Below are 26,596 nucleotides of genomic sequence, written 5' to 3' on the forward strand. Positions count from 1 at the left end.
GCGATCTTTGTTAAAATGGGATTTCTCCTTGACTTGTAAACAGAGGAAGTGATACAGATGTACCAGGGGGCTGCTGAGTAGATCTTTCAGCTCCTATGAGGTCATTTACTATGACCTCAGCAGCTTGAGTCTTAGTAAGTACCAAACAGAACTTAAGCTGGTGATTTCAATCAAGTCAGCTGGAATGCACTCATCCCCAGGTGAGCAGCCAATGGGAACACACATTTCTTATAGTGTCATTCGGATTCATTTTGGATGGGGTGTTTAAAAGTATTTAGAACAGTCTACCCAAGGTAGGTGTCTAGAGAATGAAATGAATTAGTCTGTACTCTACAGTTTATAACTACAACAGGGTAAATAATAATACCTGGCCTGGGCCAGGTGGTTCATTTGGTTGGAGTGTTGTACCATACACCAATAGGTTGTGGGTTTGATCCCCAGTCGGACACATACAGAAGGCAATCTACTAGTCTCTCTCCTCCTCCTCTCCCCCCATCCCTCCCTCCCTTTCTAAAAATATATTTTAAAAAAACATATCCTCAGGTGAGGATTTTTTAAAATTGACGGACGATACCTTGTAGGTAGATAGTGCTTAGACTTTCCTGAGTTCTTCTGTTTTGAAATAATATAACTTGCATGTTAGGAAAGTACCTTTACTTTTTCTTCAAATATATTTAAGTAAATACCGTAATCAGGAATAATTTCTAATCATTTTAGATTGTCCCTTCCATCCTCCAGATAATTATTTCCATTCTTAGCAAGGTGGTATTTATGGAGTCATCTACTTGGAAGATACTTAGCTGAGTATTTTACTTTAATTTCAAATATCTTAAGATGCAGATAAATTAATAGTACTTACTCTGTTTCATAGCATATCACATTTTTAAAGTGAATTGTGATTGTTTTAGATGAAAGATAACTGACAAAATAAGAAGTAAGAAGTTTGGCTTTAAGAATGTTTATTTTCTAAGCTTGCTTCTTGTTTATGTTTAAGTTTTGTAGTGGTTCTTGTCCATCAGCACTAAGCTGGGAAGCAGAAGCCCCCTGTTAGTGTATACATATGTGTGTACAATGCTTATATACATATATTCACATTTATATACATATTTGTACTATATAAACTATAGTTTTTTTATGACTGGTTGACAGTTTATTTTTAATAATAAGGCAGTATTGAGAAGTGACCTCCAGATGGATCCCTTTTGCTACTTTCAAAAACTCTCAGATTCCATAGCTTGGTTTCTGTGCTTTCCATTCCTGGACCTTATAGTCTATGTCCCAAGATCTTATGCTATCGTAGAGATGGTGGATCATTAAACTGATGGAATGCTTATTCTTCCCTTGGTACCTCCGAGACTTAGGGCTCCATGTGTTATCTTATCAGGTGGTATTACTGAAACAATGGCATTCAAGTAGCCATGCTTGAACCTTAGCCATATCCCCAAACATGCATGAATGTGGAGCTTTCCTATACTTCTAAGAAAGTATGGGTATCTTAACTAAAATAAAATTTCAAATTATGTTTTTCACTTATACTAACCCCATTTTAATGGCTTAACAGTTACATGTGGGTAATGGCTACTATGTTGAAAAGCCCAGGTACAGAACATTCCCATTGTCACATGACATGCCATTGAGCATCTTGGGGACTATATTGACCTGGAAATTCACTCTATTCACACTGTAGGGAATTGTTTACTTTTGGAACTCTCTGTTTTGGCATTTTTTTAGAGTGGTGAAGTAGAATAATCCAAAGAATTGAATATATATCCAAATGTTTTTGCATTTCAGGGTTTTTTTTTTCTCCTGTATATCTCTATATTAAATTCTTCCAGCACTGGTATTCTATGATTCCATCATCCAGCACTGGTATTCTATGATTCCATCATCCACTATCTAAGTGAGGGGGGTGCCTTAGAAATTAGCATCCCTGCTGCTACTTGTGTGTAAAGCTAACCCCCTTTTTACAGCAGCTTCATTGAGACATAATTCATATGCCATGACATTTACCTTTTATTGTTTTATGGTTGTTTTATATATTTAAAAGTTGTATAACAATTATAAGACTCCTGTTCAACTAGTCTTCAGATGGTTATTCAGGTTGATTTCTCTGTACTTTAGCTACAATCTGATATGGTGCTGGGAAGAGCCAAGTGTGAACTTCCACCCACTTCACCACCATCTTGCTGTCTCACCACTGTCTAAATTCATAACATTTTCCTCACCCCAAAAAGAGGCTTCATACCCATTAACATCCCCTCCTCCCACCCCCTAATCCACTAATCTACTTTGTTTCTCTGGATTTTCCTGTTCTTGACATTTCATATAAATAAAATCATGTAATATGTGGCCTTTTGTGTCTGGTTTTGTGTGTGTTTTTTTTCCATTCTTAGCCTAATGTTTTCAAGGTTCATCTATGTTGTATCACATTTCTGTATACTTCATATTCCTGCCTAGTTAAGTAATATTTCGTTCTATGGGTAGACATTTTGTTTATTCATTCATCAGTTGGTGGATATTTGGGTTGTTTCTACTTTTAGCTGTTATGACTACTCCTGTAAATGTTCATGTATAAGCTTTTGTGTGAACATATGGTGTCCGTTCCCTTGAGTACATACCAAGTAGTGGAATTGCCAGATCATAGGGTGTTCTGTGTTTAATATGTTAAGGAACTGCCTGTTTCCCAAGGTGACTGTATCATTTTCCATATCCACCAGCAATGTATGCTCCAGTTTCACCAGATTCTCGCTCACCTGTTATGGTTTGTGGGTATGAAGTGGTTTCTTACTGGGGTTGGGTTTTGCTTTTTCCTAATAACTAATGATATTGAGCGTCTTTTCATGTGCTTATTAGCCATTTGTGTACCATTTTTTAAAAAATGTCTATCCAGGTCCTTTACCCATTTTAAATTGGGTTTTCTTTTTTACTTTTGAATAGTAAAAGGCATACTTGTGTAGAAGGTATACAAGTCCTTAATCAGATACTGGTCTTGGAAGTAGTTTCTCCCATTCTATAGATTGTCTTCATTTTGTTTGATAGTGTCCTTTAAAGCACAAAAGCTTTAAGTTTTATAACATCCCATGCATTTAAATTTTTTTGTTGTTGTTTGTGGGTTTGGTGTCATAGCTAAGATAAGAAGTAGTGCCTAATTCAAGGCCACAAAGATTTATTCCTATATTTTCTTCCAAGAGTTTTATAGTTCACTAGAGGCCAGGTGCACAAAATTTGTGCATGGTGGTGGAGGTGTCCCTCAGCCTGGCCTGCACCCTCTTGCAATCCGGGACTGCTGGCTCCTAACCGCTCATCAGCCTGCCTGCCTGATTGCCCCTAACCCCTCTGCCTGCATGATCTCCCTTAACCACTCTGCCTGCCTGATCACCCCTAACTGCCTCTGCCTCGGCCCCCACCACGGTGGCTTCATCCTCAAGGTTGTTTGGCTGGCTGGTCTAATAAGTATATTACGCTTTTATTATTATAACTGTTTTTACTTCTAGGTCTGTGATCCATTTGAGTTATTTCTTGTGCATGGAGTAATATAGGAAATTTAATTTCATTCTAATTCATGTGGTTATCCAGTTGTCCCTGGGCCATTTTTTATAAAACTATTATTTACCTGTTGAATTGTCTTGGCATCCTTGTCAAAAATCAATTGACCATAACTGTAAGGGTTTATTTCTGAATTTTAAATTCTATTCCATTGATCTTTACCCTAGTACAATGCAGTATTAACTGTAGCTTTAGTAGTAAATTTCAAAATTGGGAAGAGTCCTTCAACTTTGTTCTTTTTCTTTCTTTTTCTTTTCTACAATTTTTTTATAGTTTAGATGCAATAATCATATATATATTTCAGAGAGGAAGGGAAAGGGAGAAATATCAATGATGAGAATCACTGATCAGCAGCCTCCTACATACCCGACCCTGGCAATTAAGCCCGCAACTCTGGCACGTGCCCTTGACCAGAATCAAACCTGGGACCCTTCTGTCTGCAGGCTGGTGCTCTATCCACCGAGCCAGACCAACTAGGGCAACTTTGTTCTTTTTCAACATGGCATTCTTTTATTCTTGATCTATTGCATTTCCATATGAGTTTTAGAATCAGCTTGGCAATGTCTCTTTTTAAAAAAATAGGCTGCTGGGATTTTGTTAGGTGTTGCATTGAATCTGCAAATCCATTTGAGGAGTGTTTCCATCTGAACAATATTAAGTCTTTAGAGCCATGAACGTGAGATGATTTTTCCATTTATTTAAGTCACCTTTATTTTTTTTTCAATGATCTTTCTACCTTATGCTTCTTTTGTTAAATTTATTCTTATTCTTTTTTTAATTATACTGTATTTGTAATTAGAATCTATTGTATATGGAATTTTCCTTACTGTCGTTTTAGATTGCACATTGCAAATATATAGGGATACGTTGGATTTTTGTACACTGATCTCATCTCTCGCAGCCTTAGCTGTACTTGTTTATTAGCTCTTACAGCTTTGTCTGCGTGTGTGAATTTCCCACCCCAGCCCCCTTCCTAACTCTATCTTTGCAATTGCTGATTCTGGAAAACTTACAAAGTACTGTGGTTTAAGAGGAAAACTTTCTTCATTTTCCAGGACTTGTGACTGTGGAGTGTATCAATGAAGCTATTGATGAAGGTGATCCTTTAAAGACACTAGAATGCATGCAGTTAGCTACAGCTAAGATTAGAGATATAGACCCCGGCAATGCCCAGCACTACCAGGATGTTTTATACCACGCCAAATCACAGAAACTGAAGGTAAGTCTCAGTAAGTTCATTTCCTTCACATTTGCAGACTAGATAAGGGAAAAGGTGGAAGGGAGGATTTTTTTTTTTAACTCATCTTTTCCTAAAGCTTATGAGCCTCTTGTTCCAGCAGTTGCCCATGAATCAGAATGGAAGTAATAGCGCTGTCATTTTCCTGGCGTCAGGGGGAAGCCAGCTCCAGAGCTGATGGCTGCTTCCACTCTTTTCCTAAAAACTCAGTCGTGAGTGAGTTTTTTGTTCAGTGTCCCAAGGTCTTGGATATTTTCTGAGCACATGCTGTGTGCACAGTGCAGGATATAGCATCTGGTAGGGGAAAGGGGATCCAAGGAACACGTGACGCCATTTGAATGTCCTCTGTCCGTATCCTGAGTGCTGAAAAACTGATTGAGGCAGTGGGCATGCTCTGGTAGAATAGTTCAATAACAGTCGAGACAGGCATGTGGCAAAGTGTCGAAAAGAGGAGCGCACAGGGTGACGCAGAGGTGGTTGGGATTGTTGCGGATTAGAATCCTAAGAGCGGTTGCCGTGGAGATAGAATAGAAGCTGTGCCTGAAAGGTAAGGAGGAGTTGGTTAGGTGGGTGGGAAGCAGGATGATTTAGGGAGGAGCCAGCATGGTTTGTTCTGGACACAGGACACTGACCTGGCCAGAGACCCCACAAAGAGCAGACGGTTTCTCTGACTGTGGAGCTTGTATTGATATTATAAGGAGTCGGACGGACACTGGCCACCATTAGAAGGGTACTGGGCCGAGTGGTGAGCCTTGTGTGACCTGTCACCTGGGAGCGGGAGTGATGCTGCCGGGGTGCTAGCCACTCATACCTTTCACGTCCCCATGTGTTAGCCAACCCAAAAGAGGTGAGCATCTCCTCTCTATGAGACTTTGGAGCCAGGAACTGCCTTATCTGAGATGGGAAATGCATCCTTGGTTAGGGCAAACATTTATTCATCACCTGATGTTTGCTGGGCACAATATTAGATACTTTGTGCATATTCTCACATAATCCTCATAACAGCTCTCTGAACTATCATTATCATCATCTTATAGAAAATGAAGCTAAGACCAAGTTGTCCAGTATTATCCCCAAAAAAGTAATTATTTCTGGAACTATGCCCCAGTCTTTGTGACTCAGAAACATATATTAAAGCAAATGGAAAAGGATATTTATTGCAACATTGTTTATAACAGCAAAAGACAAAAAAAAACAACAAAAAAAAACACAACAAACTAAAATGTCCATCAGGAGGGGCTGGTAAAATTGCAGTGTAACCTTACAGTGAAATACTCAGGAAAGAATGAATGGTTCTATATTGGACATTTTATATAAGCCACCATCACAACTATTATAAATGGACGACCAAACAGGTTGTGTGACAAGAGAAAAGAAAGAAACATTTCCTAATCTTTTAAATGTTGTACTAGGTATTTTCTGTGCAAAATAAATCTTTAATACATGAAAATTCACTGAAAGTAGAAAATTAAAATAAAACAGTCTAAACCCTGTTCACTCCTCATTAAAGGTGAAGAAAACTGTCCGGTACGGTGGGGGCCTTCCGTGCTGTTTGCCCTCGGGTTAGCACGGCGGTGGCAGGGCTTACCCCTGCCTGTGCTGTGTAGGCGCCCTCACGCGGATCTTCATTTGAGCCTCACAGCCTCTGTCGGGGAAGGGCGCTGTCTTACCTGAAGTGAATGAACCTGAGGCCTGGGTTGAATGCCAGCCCAGGGAGTGAGAGGAGGAGACACAGATCCTTGTGTTCCCACATCTCAGGGGAGGAGAGTAGGCCCTGTCAACTGGGAAGAGTGAGCTGCCACCTGAGGTTGCCACTGATGTAGCTGTGGCCCTGGCACAGGGTGCACACTTATCGGCATTTTAAGATAGAAGTTGTTTGCTTTGGACACAAGGCACCATTCAAATCGCGGTTTTGCCAAAAGTGAACTAGGGATTTTAGTCAAGTCACCAAAATTCTCTCTGCTTCAGTCTGCACATGTAGTAGCTGTCTTACAGGGTCATAGGTGATGCCCTGCCCGCAGCCACTTGGGGTTTGTCCTGGAGGTGAGCCCGACTCCACAGACGTTTCAGAGCATTTCCTAGGCAGGCGGGGGAGGTCCCCCCGAACATTCCCTGTGAAGGTTCTGAATCAGGGCAGAACCACAGAGCACCCCTCCAGAGCACCCCAAAGCCTTCCCTGAGTGATTATGAGGTGCCAGCTCTCTGTTGGGCATCCTCCCTCGGTGCGAAAGCAATGGCTTTAATAGTGTGATTAGAGCATTAAATATGAGCCTAGAGAGCTGGGTTCGACCTCAGGCATTAAAGTACTCTGGCCAATAAAAGTAGGGGCTTGAACTGTATTGGAACAGCTAACAGACTTAAAACAATGCTACACAATGAATCCGATTTGGTTAAATTCCAAATTTTTTTCAACATTTTTCTTTCTCTGCCCATTAGTTTTGAAACTTTCTTTTATCAGCCTGGTCTCTTTCTCAGTTGGAGGGGGCGGGGATCTGGCTCTGGTTCTGTTTGTTTGGTAGGGTGTCTGCATTTCTTTTCTTTATTTTAAAAAAAGTATTTGTATTGATTTCAGAGAGGAATGGAGAGAGATAGAAGCATCAGTGATGAGAGGAAATCATTGCTCGGCTGCCTCTGCACACCCTCTACTGAGGATCGAGTCTGCAACCCGGGCTTGTGCCCTTGTCTGAAACAGAACCCAGGACCCTTTAGTCTGCAGGCCAACGCTCTATCCATTGAGCCAAGCCAGCTAGAACTGCATTTCTTTTTGAACCTCTGTTGTTTTGACAGCTAATAGTTTCCAGTTGTGTTTTATGATGTTATTTCTGTGCCTTGCCTTCCCAAGGTCCAAACATGGAAAACCACAGAAGGAAATATATTATAATACTTGTATTGTCAGTGTAAAATAAAGCTTGTAAAATATAGTGTTAAAGGTCTCATTGATAACATCTTCAAAGAATGGCTGCTGAGTTTTATCAAAGATAAAGGACAGTGATGTAAGTGGCCATGTAAAATATCCTTATATGGTAAACATTAGTTGGGCCTTGGTAATATAATAGTATTTCAAGTATAGCTTTGTGTAGGCACCAAATTATTTTTGTCTCTTTGGGAAAGCCTGGGGAAAGGGCATGTTGGCATACACTTAGCAGAAAACACACTTTGTTCACAAGGGGAAGTGAATTTTTATCTATTTTTAAAATGAAGGCTTTGCTTGAGAACATATGAATTATACCCCCACCAAAAGTTTTGTTTTGCTATGTGTAGTTTATTGCATAAAAATTAAGTGTGCTTTTTTAACAAGTGAATATTGTTTCATGTTCTCCATAGATAAAACTGTATTGCAGTTGATGACTTTATTTGCAAAAACTAGTTCCATACATTTACCTTTCTGTCATCTTGAAACTTATTTTAGATTTGTTTTTTTTGCTTGCTTTAATATTTACCTGATTTTTGTTCTTCACATAACCACACACATGCTGTAAAGGATCTTTATCGGCATGTGTGGGTGGTTTGTTGTGTTTGTTTGTGGTTTTTTGTTTTTTAACTTAAGTCCAATGAAATAGGAAACTCTGCACATTACAAATTATGCATTTTAAATTTTTTATTGTTTTGATGCTCACTACATATTGGTCAATGCACATTCTTACAGACTTGAAAATTCATGTCAGCAATCTTTCATGCTCTTAACTACTGATATCCTACCTTCTGTCTCATCCCTAAACTAAGGGAAATGAGTCATTTACCTACAGGAAGATGCTGGGTGTTTATAACAAAATATCCTTTTCCCATTAAAAACTATGTTTAAGCCACAAAAATAATGGAGGCATTTTAAACTTCTCTATGACTTTGAGTATATTCGTAGTTTAGTTTCCTGATTTTTTTTTATATGTCCAACTAAAAATGGTGTTGTCCCTTGTCATACAGAATACCTTGCTTTCTCTGTTGGAATTTAATGGACTTTTCATGCTGCTAAGATGCTTTAGGGCTTTATTCTTTCATTCATTCAGCTACATGACAATGTAAAGTAAGGAGCTGGGCCCCACAGACCCTAAAAAACTTGAGCCTGGGGTTGCCATAAAAAAGCACAAAGAAGGGACAGAACAAGCTCTTCTCTACTAAGTTACTAATACATGGTGCTTATGTGTTTATGGAATTAATATTTGTATATAAATGAACTACATATTAAGTACCATAATAAAAACACAATAAAATGCTTCAAAAGTTCAGATTAGAAAAAATGAACTTCATGGAAGAATGGTCCTTTGAGGGCTTTATCAGATGGAAAGAATTAAGGCAAACATGTTAGAAATAGCTTTCCAGTTAGAGACAGAGGCAGAAAGAGGAGAAATCATATCACAGCAAAGCAAGAAGCTTGGCTGGTGTCTACATCACAGGCAAGGTTTATTGGGAAGTAAAATGAGCAAGTTAGCCCTGAATGCCAAACTAAAGATTAATCATTCTAAAACAGTGGAGAGTCCATGGAGGTTTTCGGTCTCTCTCTCTCTCTCTCTCTCTCTCTCTCTATATATATATATATATATATATATATATATATATATATATCTGTGTGTGTGTGTGTGTGTTGATTAGACAATCATACTTTACATAGTGCTCCGCCTGATGTTTTCAGTACCCCAACTCGCACCATACAAAGTTATTGCAATATTATTGTCTATATTTCTGTTCTTTACATCCCTGTGACCATTCTGTAACTACCAACTTGTGGTTCTTAGTCCCTTCACCTCTTTCTTCCAGTGCCCCAATGCCCCCTTGCTTCTGGCACCCACCAGTTCTCTCTGTGTATCTATGAGTCCATTTCAATTCTGTTTGCTTATTTTGTTCTTTAGATTCCACATGTAAGTGAAATCATATCATATTTGTCTTTCTCTGGCTTATTTCTCTAAGCCTAATATCCTCTAGGTCCATGCTGGCACAAACAGCTTTTTTATCTAATTATCTATGGAGGGGCACTTGGGTTGCTTTCATAGCTTGGTTATCATAAATAATGCTTCAGTGAGCTTGAGGTGCGGGGAGGGTTGAGTGAAGTATTCAAATTGATATTTGAGGAAGGAAAATCTGGCAGTGGAGGATAGGCTGGCTGGGAAGAGAATGGTTGGAAGGCGAAGATGGGACTAACATAATGGATCCTAGTAAGAGATATTACAAAGGTGGAGTCAGCTAATGAGGTAGCCCCCAAGCATGAAAGTGGAAGAATAAAAAATGATGCCAGGTACCAAAATCTGAGAGATTAGCTTCTCTCCATGCTTTTATCATTGTCCCTTGTCCCATTCTCCTTTGATTCATCTAGAGTAGAAACTTATAGAAGTAGGGAAGAAGGAGCGATAAGGAGCTTAAAGTGCCATTCAGGTTAATGTATCCACTGCCATAGAGAGAGTGGTGATAACTTTTCTCCTGCATTGATGTTCATAAAATACTGATAGTGTTGCCCTAACTGGTTTTGCTCAGTGGATAGAGCATCAGACTGTGGACTCAAGGTTCCCGGGTTTGATTCCGGTCAGGGGTATGTACCTTGGTTGTGGGCACATACCCAGTGGGAAGTATGCAGGAGGCAGCTGATCGATGTTTCTAACTCTCCATCCCTACCTTTCCTCTCTGTAAAAAAATCAATAAGATATATTTTTTTTAAATATTGATGGTGTTGTTTTTGAAGCACTGTCTCTTAGGAACTTCAAAAGGGAGCTGGAGAATGGAGCTCCTTGCATTTAACGCACATGTGGTCCCAAGCATGTGTGTTTTCACAGATAGCTTCCATCGTTTTCTACGGTGATTTCACTATTGTAAGATAAGCCGTGGACTGATCTGTGATTTTTGACATGAGAAAATAAAGGAATGGATCTAAGCAACTATTCAGACTGCCAAGGCACAAAGCTATGAGATAGATAAAGTATAAGCCGTCGGTGTTGTAGTAGTAGTTGGCATGGTGTATAATAAGTATAATATTGCTGGGAGCAAAGCAAATGGTAAAAATCACAAGAATGAGGAGACTCGTCTTGACATACCGCAACCACCTTTGATCATATGCATTAAGCGTCCGAATGATGACCGTGTAGCAGTAGATAATGACCACAAATGGAATTAAGAATCCAAAGAATGCCAAGGAGATGAAGTAGTAGAGTTGGAAGAGAGATGAAGACTCGCATACGTTGTGGACATCGTGGCAGGTGGTGATGTCCCTGTGGACAAGGTAATTCTCTTGCTTCAGAATGAAAAACGGCAGCATGGACAAGAGAACAGTTGCCCACACCAGTCCACATGTTACCAAGGCATAGGTGCGCTTGGGCAGCCTCCGGTACATGAAAGGATGGACAACGGCTAGGTAGCGGCTGACGCCGATGCAGGCGAGGATCAGAATGGAGCAGTACATGTTGCCATAAAAGATGACGGTGATGGCCCGGCACATGACCTCTCCAAATACCCAGTTGTTTCCATTGAAGTGGTAGGCGATTTTAAAGGGCAGCGTGGCACAGAAGAGAAAGTCTGCGGTGGCCAGGTTGATATAGAAGGTGGTTGTACAGATGGATCTGGTCCTGAAGAAGAGCATCCACAAGGTCACGGCGTTGGCCGGCATACCCACTGCGAACACCAGGATGTAGATGGCAGGTATCAGTTTGGTACTTAAGGAGCTGCTCAGATACCCAATGGTGGCATTGCTCACATGGAGCTTTGAAACACTTCCTTCAGGGCACTTTATTTTTTCAGGTGTGCTTCCTGTCCAGCCTTCGTAGTTAGGAAAGGGGAACGGTTCAAAAACACTTTTGGGAGCTCCTCGATAGGCCCTAACAGGCATTGTTGGCTTTGCCAAGTCCTCTGCATCATTGTCCATACCTGTAATTAAAAAGAAGTATTAACTTATGATATTTTGCTGAGCCGTATCTATGGTTCAGAAGACATAAAATGCAATGTGTGCAGGGTCATTTGTATTTTTTATTTAAACATATTTTTATTGATTTCAGAGATGAATGTAAACAAAGATAAGCAAGGTTCATAAAGAGATGAAATTTAATAGAGGCATAAGCTTCTGTAGATTATGAATGGGCAGAGGCATAGTAGGGGCTGTCATGGAATCTAGGAATGTCAGATAACTTAATTTAGCAAATGTTTATTGCCTATTTTACTGCATAAGGTTTTAAATAAACTCCCTGTCTTCAACTCTCAGATAAGTGAAGAAAGTTACACAAAAATGTAACATATTAATAAAGCTCATCTGAGAGATGAAGTTGAAAGATTAGGTTACAGCCACATCTCTGAAGGGCCCCTAAACTGTCCTAAGAAATGATGTGCCCATTGATAGATGCTGGAATTGTACAAGTAAAAAAAATATGAACAGAGCAATGACCGCTGTAGTAGATGGCATAGTGGCATCCAAAGATCCCACCTGCTGAGGCCTGGAGACTGTGAATGTGTCACCTCACATGGCATAAAGGACTGCAGGTGTGATTAAGGACCTTGAGATGGGGAGGTGTCCTGGATTGTCCAGGTGGCCCAGTGTAATCAGAAGGGTCCTTAAAATGAGGCAAGAGGGTCAAAGTCAGAGAGAGAGATGTTTGAAGACGCTATGCTCCTGACTTTGAAGATGGAAAGAACTGTGAACCAAGGAATGCGAGGAGCTTCTAGAAAAAGGCAAGAAAACAGATTCTCTTCTAGAGCCTCCACAATGAACACTTTGACTTTGGGACTTGTGACCTCCAGAAATATAACACATGTTTTACTCAAACCACTGATTTGTGATAATTTGTTATATTAATAGAAGCAGTTGGAAACTAATGTAGCCATGATTTGACTTGTGTTTGAGATGACCTTGTTGACAGTGGAGAGAAGACATGCAAATGAATAGATAAGAAATTGGAAGCAAGGGGGGCTGTGTCAGAGTCTGGTGCACTCATTTACCCTCAAGACAGTGAGTTGCAGGACTAGAGCAATGGCAGTGGAAAGGTGAAGATGAACACATGAGGCGGTGGTGGAGACTCAGTGGCACTTAGCATCTAACTGGGCATGGAGGCGGTGGGGAGAGGCAGCAGACAAAGATGACTTGGAGGAGGAGGCTGCTCCAAAAGGGCAGGGGTCAGCACAAAGAGGAGCGAAGATCTCGGTGTTGGGAATTCCTGAGTTTGAGTTGCTGCTGGGATATTCGAGTGTAAACTGTCCCTAGACAGGTAGAAAGCCTTAGTAGGTGTGGAGTCCTAAATTTCAAGAATCCAAATAATAGCTATGGATTTTTTAGTCTGCGTAGAGGCTGTGGTTTAATTTAGTAGGAGTGGCTGAACAGCTTAATGAGAGGTGTGAGGAGAAGAAAAAAAAATCCAAATGTCAGATTTTTAAGGGAACAGAAGACAAAAGAAGAAAAATCAGATGATGAAATCAATATGATGATCTGAGAAGTTGGAAATAGGGGGGAAATGCATAAAAACATGACCACATACTATAAATATTTGGCATTACATGTCCAGTTGTTATTACTAATTCTTGAAAGTGCAGTTTCAAAAACAAAACAAACCTCAGTACTCAGATCTGTTTACCATTATATAGTTTTCCCATAATTAATCTTTGACATGTATAGAAAGTAGAAATTCTCAAATGTGTTTCCTGAGGCAAATTTTTATGCTGAATTTAAACTTTCTACTTGCCAATTTTACATGCTATTTCTCTGCCAGTTCATTTTCATGTGGCCTCTGAATTCCTATGTGTTGAATACTTGAGGTTTAGTGTTCAGTAACCTGGTTCTCATTCAGAACGATCTCTCTTCCTGTTTTCACCGCTACCATTCACCCCAGGTGAAAAGGAAGCCTCCCTCACAAAAGGAATTCAGCTTGAGATTGCACAAACTGAATGAATCCGGTGTGTCACAAAAAGGGAGAATTCTGCCTGAACAAACGGGCAGGGAGGTGCTCAGTGCTATGTAGGGGAGAGTAGATTAAAGAAAAGAAAAAAGAACTGGGGAGTGGCAGCGGTTTGTGCCTGTGTAGAGGTGAACGGTGAGGCAGGTTGAGGCACATGGTGTGACACTGGAGTTTAGCCACACACATTCTTTTGCTCAGCTTGCATTTTGGGAAATTTTTGTGCCTGACATGCCCCAAATAGAATGCGCCTTTCTAGATAAGCATGAAGCTGGTAGATGGTGGCTGAAGAATATCTTGTTCAGGATCTGATAAGAGAGCTTTTGAAGCCAAGTGTTTGTCAGTTTTCAGAAAATTCCAGTGATTGAGCAAGACATCACGCAAAAAAACAACCACACAAAACATGCTAAACACGGACTCTGACGGTCTGGATTCCATTTTCCATGAGAATTTCAGCTGATCTGATTCAGCTTGAACAGGTCTAAGGTGGTTTTCCTTAAGAACAATACTCACTGTAAAAACAAATTTTAATTGACTTTAGAGAGAAAGAGGGAGGAAGATTGATCTGTTTGTTTATTCCCCTTGTTGATGCATTCATTGGTTGATTCTTGCACGTGCCCTGACGGGGAATCGAACCCACAACCTTGACATATTGGGAGGACATTCTAACCAACTGAGCTACTCAGCCAGGGCCAAATCTTATTTTTTTAATTTGTTGGATTCTTTATACAGGTTTCCATTTAACAAAATGATTCCATTTAATAGAATGTTTGCCAACCGGGGGAAGACCAGAAAGAGGCCCTGGTCCAAAGGGAGTGGACCTGAGCCCGGTCCCGTTTCTCCCCACCCGATCGAAGAAAGTAAACTCACTGCCTTTCACTTGGTCACATTTGAATTCTTCCCCCCTTTTCACTTCCTCAAAACCCCACCGGCATCTTGAAGGAACCTCTTCAAGGCTCATTTCTTTTAGAATTCCACTGCATTTTGGTTCATCCACTCCCAGAAATAGCATTCACTTAATCCTATTCATAAACCCCACATGTGCTACCATCCGCTGATTCTTAGAGTTCTCCTACATTACAACCACTTCAGTGACTCCAGCTGTGAATTTTAGCGACATTCCTTAATAGAGGTCTGGAGTTTTTATTTAATTTTGGGTTCTCCCCTTCTCGTTGTTTCTCTGCCCAGCTCTCCTGCTCCTAACAATGTTGACTATATTGTGACCTAATGGTAAGAGTTGCAGATGCAGATCTATCCGAGGTGGTGTTGAATTAAATAGAAAAACATTAAGAGTTGAGAAAGATTTCATTCGGGAGATTTCATTTCTAAAATCATATTTGAGGGCAGGGAAAACTATAACTCTCTGGTACCACTGAAAAAAAACAAAACGGTATCTTCTTAAGAAACACTAATTTATTAGCCTTGTTGATTATCGAAAGCAGACCACTTGATCTCTGAGAATATTCTTTTTTCCCCTTTTATACCTCACCATAAAGTATACACATAGGATTTTTTTAAATCCCTTTAAAAATTGCTATTTTTGCTGAATCAGGGGAAATGGTTAGAAAATCAAAAACCTCTCACAAAGGAAATTCACTAATGAATTAATGGTAGAGATCGGGACCCCCACCCGACCCCATAAGAAAAGGGCTTACCGCTTTGACAGAAGGTGGGTGACAGAAGCATGGCTCCAGCGGCTGCAAAGATGAGGGCTTTCATTTTGACCCCCTGCATCCTGTTTCTCAAATGTTCTCAAATGTATAAAATTAGGGAGCACGGTTTCGCCCCAGCTCCATGTGGAAACAGCAAATGGGAGCCGTGCGCTGTGAGCTGCGCTTCTGTGCTCCGCAGGCAGGAAGCTGGCCAGGCCCAGGACCTCTTCAGGGAAGGGGTGTGACAGCCAGCACTCAAGTTTCAGGGTGGATGACTCAGAGGGAGCCTGGGACATGACACTTAACTCTTACCCACCCCCAGGAGTCCCTTCCGAATGGGTGCTGTGAATTCCTCCCGCATGCTTATGTGCGTTGAAAGAATGCAGAGAGTGCACAGTCCTTGGCAGAAGTAAGCTGAAAATGCAGGCTGTCCAGCAGTGCTCACGCTGTCTCGCATCTCATTTGTCCATTTAAAAAATGCAATGTCCACTTAATAATCAGCTTTCAGAAATGGTCCTTTTCTTTATCCTCCCAGCTATTTCACATCTTAATTCTGAAACTCATTATATAATTACAAATTAAATACATTATGGAAAGCAACTATTTTTTATGAAGTTAAAATTGACAAAGTGCCCATTACTCTGAAAATTCTTCATCAATATCACAATGGCCCGAATATGTCATCGGTGGTTGGCCAGAACTTTTGCCATAGCTCATCGTATCCTGAGCCATTCACTAGGGTCAGTGTGTGTGTGGGTGTGGTGTGAAAGAAGGAGTCAAAGTAAGGGGGTAAAACCACACTATTTGATTAAAAGCAAATCACAATACATTGAGATGCAGATGACTCCCTTTATTCCATGGGTGTTGGTAAGCAGGTCTACAATAGGCTTTGGTTTTTTTTAATTGTTGTGAAATATACAAAATATAAAATTTACCATCTTAACCATTATTTAAATGTTAATACATTAAATTTCACACCACTCAGTAGCGTTAAGTATACTAGTAGTCACATTATTGTGTAACATATAAGCTTTTATGAGTAGTTACATTCTGGAGGATATGATTTAATATTTAGAAAAAATACTGCCTTATAACAATTTTTCTAAAATTAATAAAATTTTAAGGTTAAATCCTAAGCCAGGCAACTCGTCAGCTCGTCAGCACACACACACACACACACACACACACACACACACATATATATGGCTAATAGCGAAATGTCCACTGGGGAGTTTGAGTGGGAGTTCGATCACTCACTATGATGTGTTCTGACCACCAGGGGGTGACACAGAATGAAGGAAGTCCCTGGCTGGCAGCCAGAAAGCCCCAAACGGCCCCAGTTGCCAGCCAGGCCTAGGGACCCTACCAGTGCACGAATTTTGTGCACCGGGCCTCTAGTTGCCTATAAAATGCAGCAAGAATCAGAAAATTGCAAATTCCACATGAAGCTGAAAGGCTTGAGGGATAAGCTAAGGAGGAATTGATCTGTGCAAACTTTTCACACCTTGATTAAATTTCACCCCACCATGTTTTGCAATCAAATGTAAGTCTTTCAGCTTGGCTGGTGCAGCTCAGTGGTTGAGTATTGACCCATGAACAAGGAGGTCACAGTTTGATTACCGTGCCCAGGTTGTGGGCTCAATCCCCAATTGTGGGTATGCAGGAGGCAGCCGATCAATGATTCTCTCTCATCGATGTTTGTCTCCCTCTCCCTTCCTCTCTCTGAAATCAATTTTTTTTTAAATTTTAAGTCAGTCTTTAATACTTCAACAACATAACATATGGTAACACACACTGAGAAAGGATGCTATTTTGTTGTAGAAATAATAACCAAAAGACCACAAAATATTGAAGAGAAGAGTACTTTTTTGTTTAAAATTTTCTAGGAGTCACCTAGGTTCAGGAATGTATGACTTGATTTGCAGATGGCCTAGTTTCTGCTCAGTTTTGAGATGCTGGTGGGCTGAACTAGAGGGGTGACAAGGGAAGGGAGAAGTGGTTGTGTTGGGGTCTACTTCATTAGTAGCTTGTAGAGTGTATTGGTAGAATTTGGTAGTTGCTAAATAAGAGCTTATGGAAATTATAATAAACTGGCTCCTTAAAAGCATTTATTCTGTTTCATAATCAGTCACTATTTTTTTTTCTTTTATTCTATGACAATATTCCCAGAACCCTGCTTCTAAAATTCTTTGGCTGGATGAGATACAGAACGCAGTCTATGAGGCCAACAAGGACAAGGACAAAGCAAAACAATGTAAGCCCTCGCCTCCTTTTGCTGGCCCATCTTGCCTTGCTTGTATCTGGTTATACTTCTGAATTTTTTTTTTATTCATAATCTTTTTAATGCATAAGTATCAGTTTCTGAAAAGGTTGGACTTCTACCAATTTGAGTTCTTGAATACATATGTGTACAACAATAGGATTCATTGGTTGCACTATTTTCAATGACTAGGTGCTCTTTCCAGCAAAATCTGAGAATGTAACCAAACAAAACCCAGGAATCAAAAAATGGTTTCTAAATTTTCAAATTTATAGTTCAATCAAGTCCTTTTTTATCTGGATCTTAAAAATCTAACCCAGTTTTGCTCAATAAATCTTCGTCCTCCCTTCCATGCCTTTCATTGTATTAGTCAGCGTTTTCCAGAGAAAGAACTACATAAATAATTTTTTTTCTGGAAAATAACAACTACAAGGATAGATGATAGATAGATATAGATATAGATAGATAGATAGATAGATAGATAGATAGATAGATAGATAGCTGTTTCTCTAGGAAGTGTTTTGTATGTATACATCTGTCTATACTGCACATAGATATATGGAGAGAGAAAAAGAGATTTCTTTTTAGGATTTGGCTCATGCAGTTATGGAGAGGCCAGCAGAAGCTGGGTGGCAACACTTAATCACCTAAAGACAAATGGATGCAATTTATAATGAACAGCAGAGTGAGCGCAGTAATCAGAACAGTCTAACTCACAGAGACCTATGGAATTGGCTAATTGAACATGGTGCTCCTAGAAATGAAAGAGGCAGTCTACTAAATTCTTACTTGTATAAATGGAAGAAGAGTTCTAGGTCAAGTGAATAGAAATATAATTTGGATTATAAAACAAGAAGTCATGGCCCCTTAATTAGTTTATAGACCCAGAACTCCCTGAGGAAAGAGAAGGTGAGGTCCCCTTGAGAAAGAACTCTGCTACACTAACACATTTTTAGCCTGTTGATCTTTCTCCCAGCCTTTCCTCAAAGAGATCTATGGCCCTTTATCATGTGACTAGAGGTCCAGTACACAAAATTTGTGTAGTGGGGGTGTCCCTCAGCCCAGCCTGCATCCTCTCCAATCTGGGACCCCTAAAGGGATATCCAACTACCTGTTTAGGTCCGATCCAGTGGGGTTTAGGCCCGATCCAGTGGGATTTAGGCCTGATCCAGTAGGATTGTGCCTAAATGGGCAGTCGGAAATCCCTCTCATAGTCCAGAACTGCTCACTCCCAACTGCTCACCTGCCCGACTTCCTGATTGCCCCTATCCACTTCTTCCTGCCAGCCTGATCACTCCCTAACCACTCCCCTGCCAGCCTGGTCACCCCAACTGCCCTCCTCTACAGGCCTGGTCCCCTCTAACTGCCCTCCCCTACTGGTCATCTTGTGGCAGCCATCTTGTCCACATGGGGCAGCCATCTTTGATCACATGGAAGCAACCATCTTGTGTGTTGTAGTGATGGTCAATTTGCATATAACTCTTTTATTAGGTAGAATTGTGCCGGGAGAAAGAACATAATCAAACTTTCCAGGGATTGCTGAATCCTGAAGTGACACTAATTCTAGGAGACCTAAAATGTCACTGTGATCAGTGGCTTACGGAGGGCCAGCTGACCAATGAAGTTTCAGCTCAGTTCCGTCTTTCAGGGCCCAGTGGGTCCCAAACCCATCCTGGGATTTCTTCCCCAAGTCCAGATGAATAATTGGAATGGACATATTCAGCAACTGGCAGAATCCCCACACTGGCTCAAATGAGAACAATTTTTTTATGCTATGCCTCTGTTTCATAGAGAAATAGTAGAAAATTCACATGGCAATCTAAAATAGCTTCAAGATTACTAACACTATACATATATGAACAACCTACATAAAATAAGATTCCAAAAAGGCTAGTTCATTGAGCTGTCCGTTCGTGTTATAGCTATAATGTATATTGAGCTATTAGGTCATAGATTGCTGTTGAGATGCCTTATTCTTGCTCCAGAGATAGGCTTTTAAATTTTGGAAGCATCTGTGAGGAACATCTGGTTTTTATTTCCTTAGCCAGGAAAAATATGTGTATTTCTGCAACCTGGACTTTTATAGCCTTAGGATCTTTGAAGTCTTTTTGTTCTAGCACTTTAATTGTTAAGAAAAAGAAGACAAAATTGAGATGTGTACATAAGTGATTTAAATATAAAACTAAAAGCAATGTAGTTTGAAGAAAGATTTTCAAGAAATTGGATTTTAATACAGGTACTCAAGTAGCCTGGAATTTTTTTCTTTTATTCCTTTTATTCTGTGTTCTTCCTATATTTGGCCTGCAAATTATTCTGTTGTTTTTTTTTTTACATGAGACTCATGGTTCTATTTATTGACTATGAAAGTAAGAGGTTTCCCCAGCTGTATGATTTTGTACTCTTGCACATTTAAAATCCTATCTTCTACCTTGGTCCCGTCCCTCAGAGGAGTTGATATAGTTTCCTCTGTGTTGTATGACAACAAAGAGATGATCTGAAGATAAAATCGCTGTATATTCTGACACTGAGATAAGAATTTTCCAGTTTCTTAACAGGAATTTAATCTTACTTTTAAAAGCATTTTTCAGCCTTTGTAGGAAGACTTGAAACAGATTCTGGTCGCATGTTATAAGCATCAATCCCACGCCCAGATAATTTGATCAAAGAAAATGTGTTGGTTCATATACTTTACCAAGGGCGAGATCTAAAAGGGCAGAGGAACTCAAGCCTCCTTCATTTTGGCCCAGTGTTCATTTTCACTGGAGCATTTTGCTTTCTTAAAGTAGGTTTCTCTACTTTTGACGGCCTTTTCCATTATTGCACCCTAGGTATTGGTTTCTCTAATTGGACCTCACCATGAATTTTTTTTTTCTCACCATGAAATTGTAATACCACAGATATATTATATACATGTTTGTATGCCATATGTAGATCTGTGCTTTATAAATAAAAATACTTTTTTTTACCTTCTTTCCTCAACAACCAATATTTATCCTACTGGGGGTTATATCACATCTCTTTTGAGAATGCATGCCTTAGAGGGGTGTCGAACTCAATCAGAGAAGGGGCCAAAATCTAAAATCCAGCCTAAATCGCGGGCCGAATGGTTTTCTGAACAGTCATAAACTGACAATGTCATAAACTGACAGCGGAGTGCAGTGATGACAGCGCGGAGCGGGCCACATTGCAAGGCCTGGCGGGCTGGATTTGGCCCGCGGGCCTTGTGTTTGACACATGTGCAAAGCCTGCTGGTATATGGCAAAACATGTAAAGCAAACATGTTGGGGATTTTTTTTTTTATTTCTTACATGATTCATGGGAGGTTTCTTAATTGTCTCTTAGTGGAAATATGCCTGTCGTAATGGAGATTCTTTACCTGACATCTCAGCTATCTGGAATTTAAACACAACCCACAGATTAAGCCAAAAGACAGTCGGAATAGATATCAAGAATCTTGTGTCCTGGATTTACTGGTTTACTCTGCTCATTGGGGACCTCTTGGACACACACTTTGAGCCTGTTGATTCTTCTCTCAGGCAGAATGCTAATATGCTTGGTTTATTTCTCTTCCCAACTCCAAGCACATCAGAAGCCATGAATTAATTACGGAACAGTTAAGTGTTGGGGCTGCCCTCATTGTCAGCTATCACTATGAGAAGTGATAGCTGACAGTGACCATAAGGGAGAAACTAAAGAGCATGGGAATGTGGGGCCATTTAGTGCAGGAACAAAGAAGCCCAAATACCTCCGTAGTCCTTGAAAGTATCCCTCACTGTATTACAGTACCAAACAATTGTAATGACAGGAGGGGCGCTGCTGGCAGCTCTCAGCAAACATTAAGCATCTTCTGTGTAGCAGGGACTGTGGGTGAAATGATGAGCCGTGTAGAGACTGTTCTGTGAGGGTTTTCTCTAGGGCTTTAGATTTTCATGGAAAATGGTTCTGTTAAGATTAAAAGTAAGCTTCAGTTAGCTAGAAAGCTAATCTGTGGACCTACTCCTTGAACACAAATATTCAGTAATAAAGTGCATTACTATATGCAAGAAATGTATGACTTTAACACCCATCTTCCAAGGAAAACGGCATTTTACTGGGTTGGATGGAGCTATCAGATGTAATTCATGTAACACTTCTTTGACATTTACTTGATCCTTCTGCTGCTCTCAGACCACAAACTTCTCGGACGCTACTACTGCATTTTTCTCATCCTACAAAGACTTTCTGGAGGAGGGGGGGGGGGGGGGTGGCCAGCTCCCCATCCCTGTTCACTCCAGCACAGGAACATGTCGCTCTACCTTTTGTTCAGCAGCAGGTGGAGTCTGCCTCCGAAGTTCTCCTTAATTTTTTCCATGCTCCTCCAGATTTGCATGACTTTGACTTCAGGCTGCTACAAGTCAAACTCTGTTTTTCATGTCCTGCCAGCCTTTTCAGTTCTGTGCACATGTGGACATAATTTGATAACAACAATATACCAGTTAGTATTTGTATGGTAGAGCTTGATGTGTGTGCGTTTTAAAAAATAAAAGAAAACGTATCCTTTCTCTTTTCAGCAAGATCACTTTTCATCTAAAAAGTATTTTAAACTAGTTTCTTCCATTTTTTGTTGTTGTTGTTCTACATTTCCAAGTCACTGCATGTACAGGTTGTGAAAAATAATAGTCAATTTGGTTCGGCCAGAATATATGTTTTTTTAATCTTTATGGTTAAAAGTATTGCTTGTTTGTTTTTTTGTTTTTCCCATTGACCCCCTCCACTCCACACCTGTCCTTCCCAAGTCTTCACCACTCTAGTCTGTGTTTGTGGGTTATACATATATGCATATAAGTTTCCTGGTTAATTACTTCCCACCCTACCTTTCCTCTGAAATTCATCAGTCTGTTCCATGCTTCTGTGTCTCTGGATCGATTTTGTTCATCAGTTTATTTTGTTCATTAGATTCTATATATGAGTGAGAGCATGTGATACTTGTCTTTCTCTGACTGGCTTATTTGGCTTGGCATACAGAATATCCTTATCTGGAACTAACGTGGATAATAAAGAATCTACCATGTTGCTCTGGCCAGACAGATCAGTAATTATCCAGCCAGAGCAACATGGTAAATTCTTGGTCCCAATACACCAAGGTTGTGGGTTTGATTTCTGGTCAGGGCACATATAAGAAGCAACCAATGAATTCATTATTAAGTGGAACAACAAATCAATGTTTCTCTCTCCCTCCATTTCTCTCTATATATTATATATAATCAATACGTTTTTTTAAAAAAATTTCAAGAATTCACCATGCTAACTTTCTTCAGGCAACCCAGAGTTCAGTGTGGTTTTATTTAAAGAAGAGGCAGAAATTTGAAATGTGATAAAATGCTTTATCGGTCTAAATTGTTTTCAGAATTAAGTATCTGGACTCCACTGCATATATTCACTTGCTGTGCTTGTTGCCTCTCTAGAACAGTTTTGTTTTTGTTTTTTTGCTAATGACAATCTTGAAAGTATACTTGCACTATACAGAAGAATATCAGGATTTCCAAAGCTTAAATAGAATTTTACTTGCTCTGAAATAAATAAATGTCTTCATAAAGCTAGTTCTCAAATACCAATTAATGGTGTGCATTAATCCCATTTCAAAGATTATCACAGTGAACAAAATGAAGGTCTTGCTACCACACATGAGTAACCAGAAAATGCTGTGATTTTTAATAAACCATGATCCTGTGGGATCTTTTTTTTTTTTTTTTTTTTTTAATCTTCGCCTAGGACATGTTCATTGATTTTCAGAGGGAAGAGGAGAGAGAGAGAGAAACAATTGATGTGAGGAAGAAACATTGATCAGTTGCCTCCCACACAGGGATCAAACCCTCAACCCAGGTATGTGCCCTGACAGGGAATCAAACTGCGACCTCCTGGTTCATAGGTCGACGCTCAACCACTGAGCCACGCCAGCCAGGCTGGGATCTTATTCTTACAGCCTAAACTGGTGGGTGAATTGGTGACAGTCTCTTGGGCATTTGTGGTACATCCTCTCACAGGGTAATATGGTTTGATATCAGAGTATTCCTAAAAAGTTGAGTTACAGCTTTACATGCCTGCAGGGTAAATAGAAGACAAACTTTAACAGAAACACTTTTTTATTATTATCCAGGGGTTACACTGGTCGTTGATGTCAATCAGTGTTTGGAGAAAGAAAAGAAAAATGATATTTTGTCTGTTTTGAAGTCTACTGTTGGTAAAACAAATGATGTGATCCCCGAATGTGCTGACGACTACTATGATGCCCTTACAAAGGCAAAAGAGCAAAAATCTGGACGTGGTAAGCGTTTGTGTCATTTAGCACAAGCTGAATGTCATTTTGATTATGATAGTTTCTGTGGTATTGTATTTTCTTAATTTTAAGACAAGCATTGCTTTCAAATTGACATTTCTAAAATTATTTTTATCATCTATAGCAAAGGAAATCATTTAGATGTTTCTTTTCCTTTTTATGTTTTAGAAAGCTGTGATGAACTTGGTGGCTATACACAGTGGCATCATAGACTTGAGAAAATAGAGTATTTAAGGAGACTTTCTATAGGTCTTGCTTGTTGATTGATTCCTCCAGTGGTGAAAACTGATGTTTTGCACCGATGTTTCTCTCTATCCTTTTTGACACAAATGATACTGTGTCTGGTTTCTTTCACTTAGCATGTTTTCAAAGTTTACCCATGTTGTAACATATACCAGTTCTTCATTCCTTTTTGTGGCTGATAATAACCCATTGTATAGGGTGTGCAACATTTTGTTCATCCTTTCATCAATTAATGGAATTTGAATTTTTCACCCCCCCACTTTTTGCTATTCTGAAGAATGCTTTTGTGAACATTTGTGTACACACTTTTGCATGGACACATTTTCATACAGTTCAATTTTGTATTTTGGTCTTACACAACCTTGCTGGGCTCATTTATTCTAATAGCTTTAGGGGATTCCTTGGCCCCCACCTGTCTGTAAATCAAGTTTTACCAAAACCCAGCCACACTCATTACTTCATGTATTGTCTATGGCAGCTCTTATGCTGCAGTGGCAGGGTTGACTAGTATCAGAGACCTAGAACCCACAAAGTCGAAAATATTTACTCCCTGGCCCTGTATGGGAAAAGTTTTCCGCTTCCTGTTCTAGAAGGAGGAAGAGACACTACACCAGATAAACCTATGAACATTGTTTGGGTTAGGGGTGATGAGGGTGATTCTTATCTCTTTCACCTCTGGTTCTAAGATGTGTGTTCTTTCCCAAACTGAAGTGTCCACTCCTAAGTGGATCACCGAGCATTATAGCTCAGTTTAGCTCTTACATAGAAGTATAACTTTGTCTAGAAGGCATCTAGAAAGTATGCTTTCTTTTAGATTGCTACCACCTCTTAACTAACTGGAATCCTTTTTTTTTTTTTATGGTTTTCTCCAAGGTTCATAATTAGTCTTTTCTCTTAGTGACCAGCCAACTACATTTCTTAGGGAAAATACTTGGACTGCGGACCGGAGACACCCTCTTCTGCCTCTTCTCTGACTGTAAATTCAAACTTAATTTGAAAATGATAACAATTCTCTTTTCCTATTATCAACTGAGACTGTCCCAACCCAAATCAAGTCTAATGCCAACTAAGGCCTTTTTACTTTTCACATCTTATGTAAATAAGAGAATATAACTGGGTGTGTTTTTTATTATTATTGTCTAAAGTCTTACATGCCTCCTTTTTTCCTAACTGACACCCCCTCCTAGCCATTCCCACCCTGGGCAAGCCCCCACCGCCCCAGTGTCTGTGTCCATTGGTTATGCTAATATGCATGCATACAAGTCCTTTGGTTACTCTCTAATCCCCCTAATCCCCTGCCATTTGTCTCTGGATCTATTCTTGTTTATCGAATTATGTTGATCATTATATCCCACATATGAGTGAGATCATGAAATACTTATCTTTCTCCAACTGGCTTATTTTACTTAGCATAATGCTCTCCAGTTCCATCCATGCTGTTGCAAATGGTAAAAGTTCCTTCTTTTTTGTAGCGGCCTAGTATTCCATTGTGTAGCTATACCACAGTTTTCTAATCCACTCTTCTGCTGATGGGCACTCATGCTGTTTCCAAATCTTAGCTATTGTAAATCAGCTGTGTTTGTTTTTACCACTTTCGCTTCCTTCTTTTCTTCTCAATGAGAGAGTTGTCTTGAAAAGCATTTGTGGATCTGACAACTACTGGTAATTGAAAAAAATAATTACTTGTGATCATCCTAATTTGACTGTACAATATATTTTTTAGGACACCAGTACTTCTAAACAGATAACAGCCATCTCACTGTCCATTTGAAAAGAGACACATCTCTCTTCCTGAGGATTGACAAATTGAACAGTTTAGGGCCATGTAAAGCCAAATTAATAATCAACACATAATAAAGGGCTTTAACATTGCCTCTTCTTAGTCTGATGTTCACTTGGCAGCAGTTGGTTTAGCTTGGTCTAGGCCAGAGCTTTTTTATTTTTGTTGTTTTTAGCTCTCTGGTCTGGGATAGGAAGCGTGACTGTTCATTAAAATAAGCAGATTTCTAAATAGAAAGGGTAGCCCATGGATTAAGAAGAGATATCCTTCTTGACCAATGTAAGCCATGACTGCCATAGCTTTTTTCGTAGTAGATGGGGAAATTAAGTTCTTCCAACATTTTTTCCCTCATTTTGTGTGGTTGTATAGAGCAAAGTGAGTCAGAGGAACCAGAATTTTCCTTCTCCCTGCTTAGTGACTTTGCTTATGTCATTGTGTGCCTTGGATGAGTTGTCAGCAAAGATGAGTCACTGCTGCTTTGGTTTAATGCAGGTCACTGGCCCGCTCTAAATAACGGGTGCAGTCCTTGCAGGTCACTCACTTCTCATAAAGCTTGTGGGAGGCTTTCTAAGCCAAGAGGAATCTTGCTCATGGGCCTCCTCTGTCTACTGTGGTGCTATTCACATTTGCCCGAGACATGCATTCCTTGTTCACTTATCCATCTTGTTGGCCATTCGTGACTCCCACCATCCTCATGGAAAGCTTGGGAT

General features: G+C 39.9%; 2 protein-coding genes across 3 annotated transcripts in view; one reads left to right on the forward strand and one right to left on the reverse strand.

Moving 5' to 3' along the window:
* Positions 1-15,526, reverse strand: part of F2RL2 (coagulation factor II thrombin receptor like 2) — a 505,949-nt gene extending 490,423 nt beyond the window's left edge. Inside the window, exons 1-2 of the mRNA XM_084881291.1 lie at positions 15,291-15,526; positions 9,715-11,626 (exon numbers count right to left, since the gene is read on the reverse strand). Of these exons, the coding sequence (XP_084737417.1) occupies positions 10,560-11,626; positions 15,291-15,369 (1,146 nt within the window). The 5' untranslated portion in view covers positions 15,370-15,526 and the 3' untranslated portion in view covers positions 9,715-10,559. The remainder of the gene's footprint in view (positions 1-9,714; positions 11,627-15,290) is intronic.
* Positions 1-26,596, forward strand: part of IQGAP2 (IQ motif containing GTPase activating protein 2) — a 254,590-nt gene that overhangs the window by 171,827 nt on the left and 56,167 nt on the right. For both annotated transcript variants that reach the window (XM_084881260.1, XM_084881261.1), the window contains exons 13-15: positions 4,602-4,765; positions 17,457-17,541; positions 23,684-23,851. In XM_084881260.1, coding sequence (XP_084737386.1) covers positions 4,602-4,765; positions 17,457-17,541; positions 23,684-23,851 — 417 coding nt within the window. The remainder of the gene's footprint in view (positions 1-4,601; positions 4,766-17,456; positions 17,542-23,683; positions 23,852-26,596) is intronic.

This window comes from Pipistrellus hanaki (genome assembly GCF_964339955.1).
Source record: "Pipistrellus hanaki genome assembly, chromosome: 4".
Classification (NCBI taxonomy): Eukaryota; Metazoa; Chordata; class Mammalia; order Chiroptera; family Vespertilionidae; genus Pipistrellus; species Pipistrellus hanaki.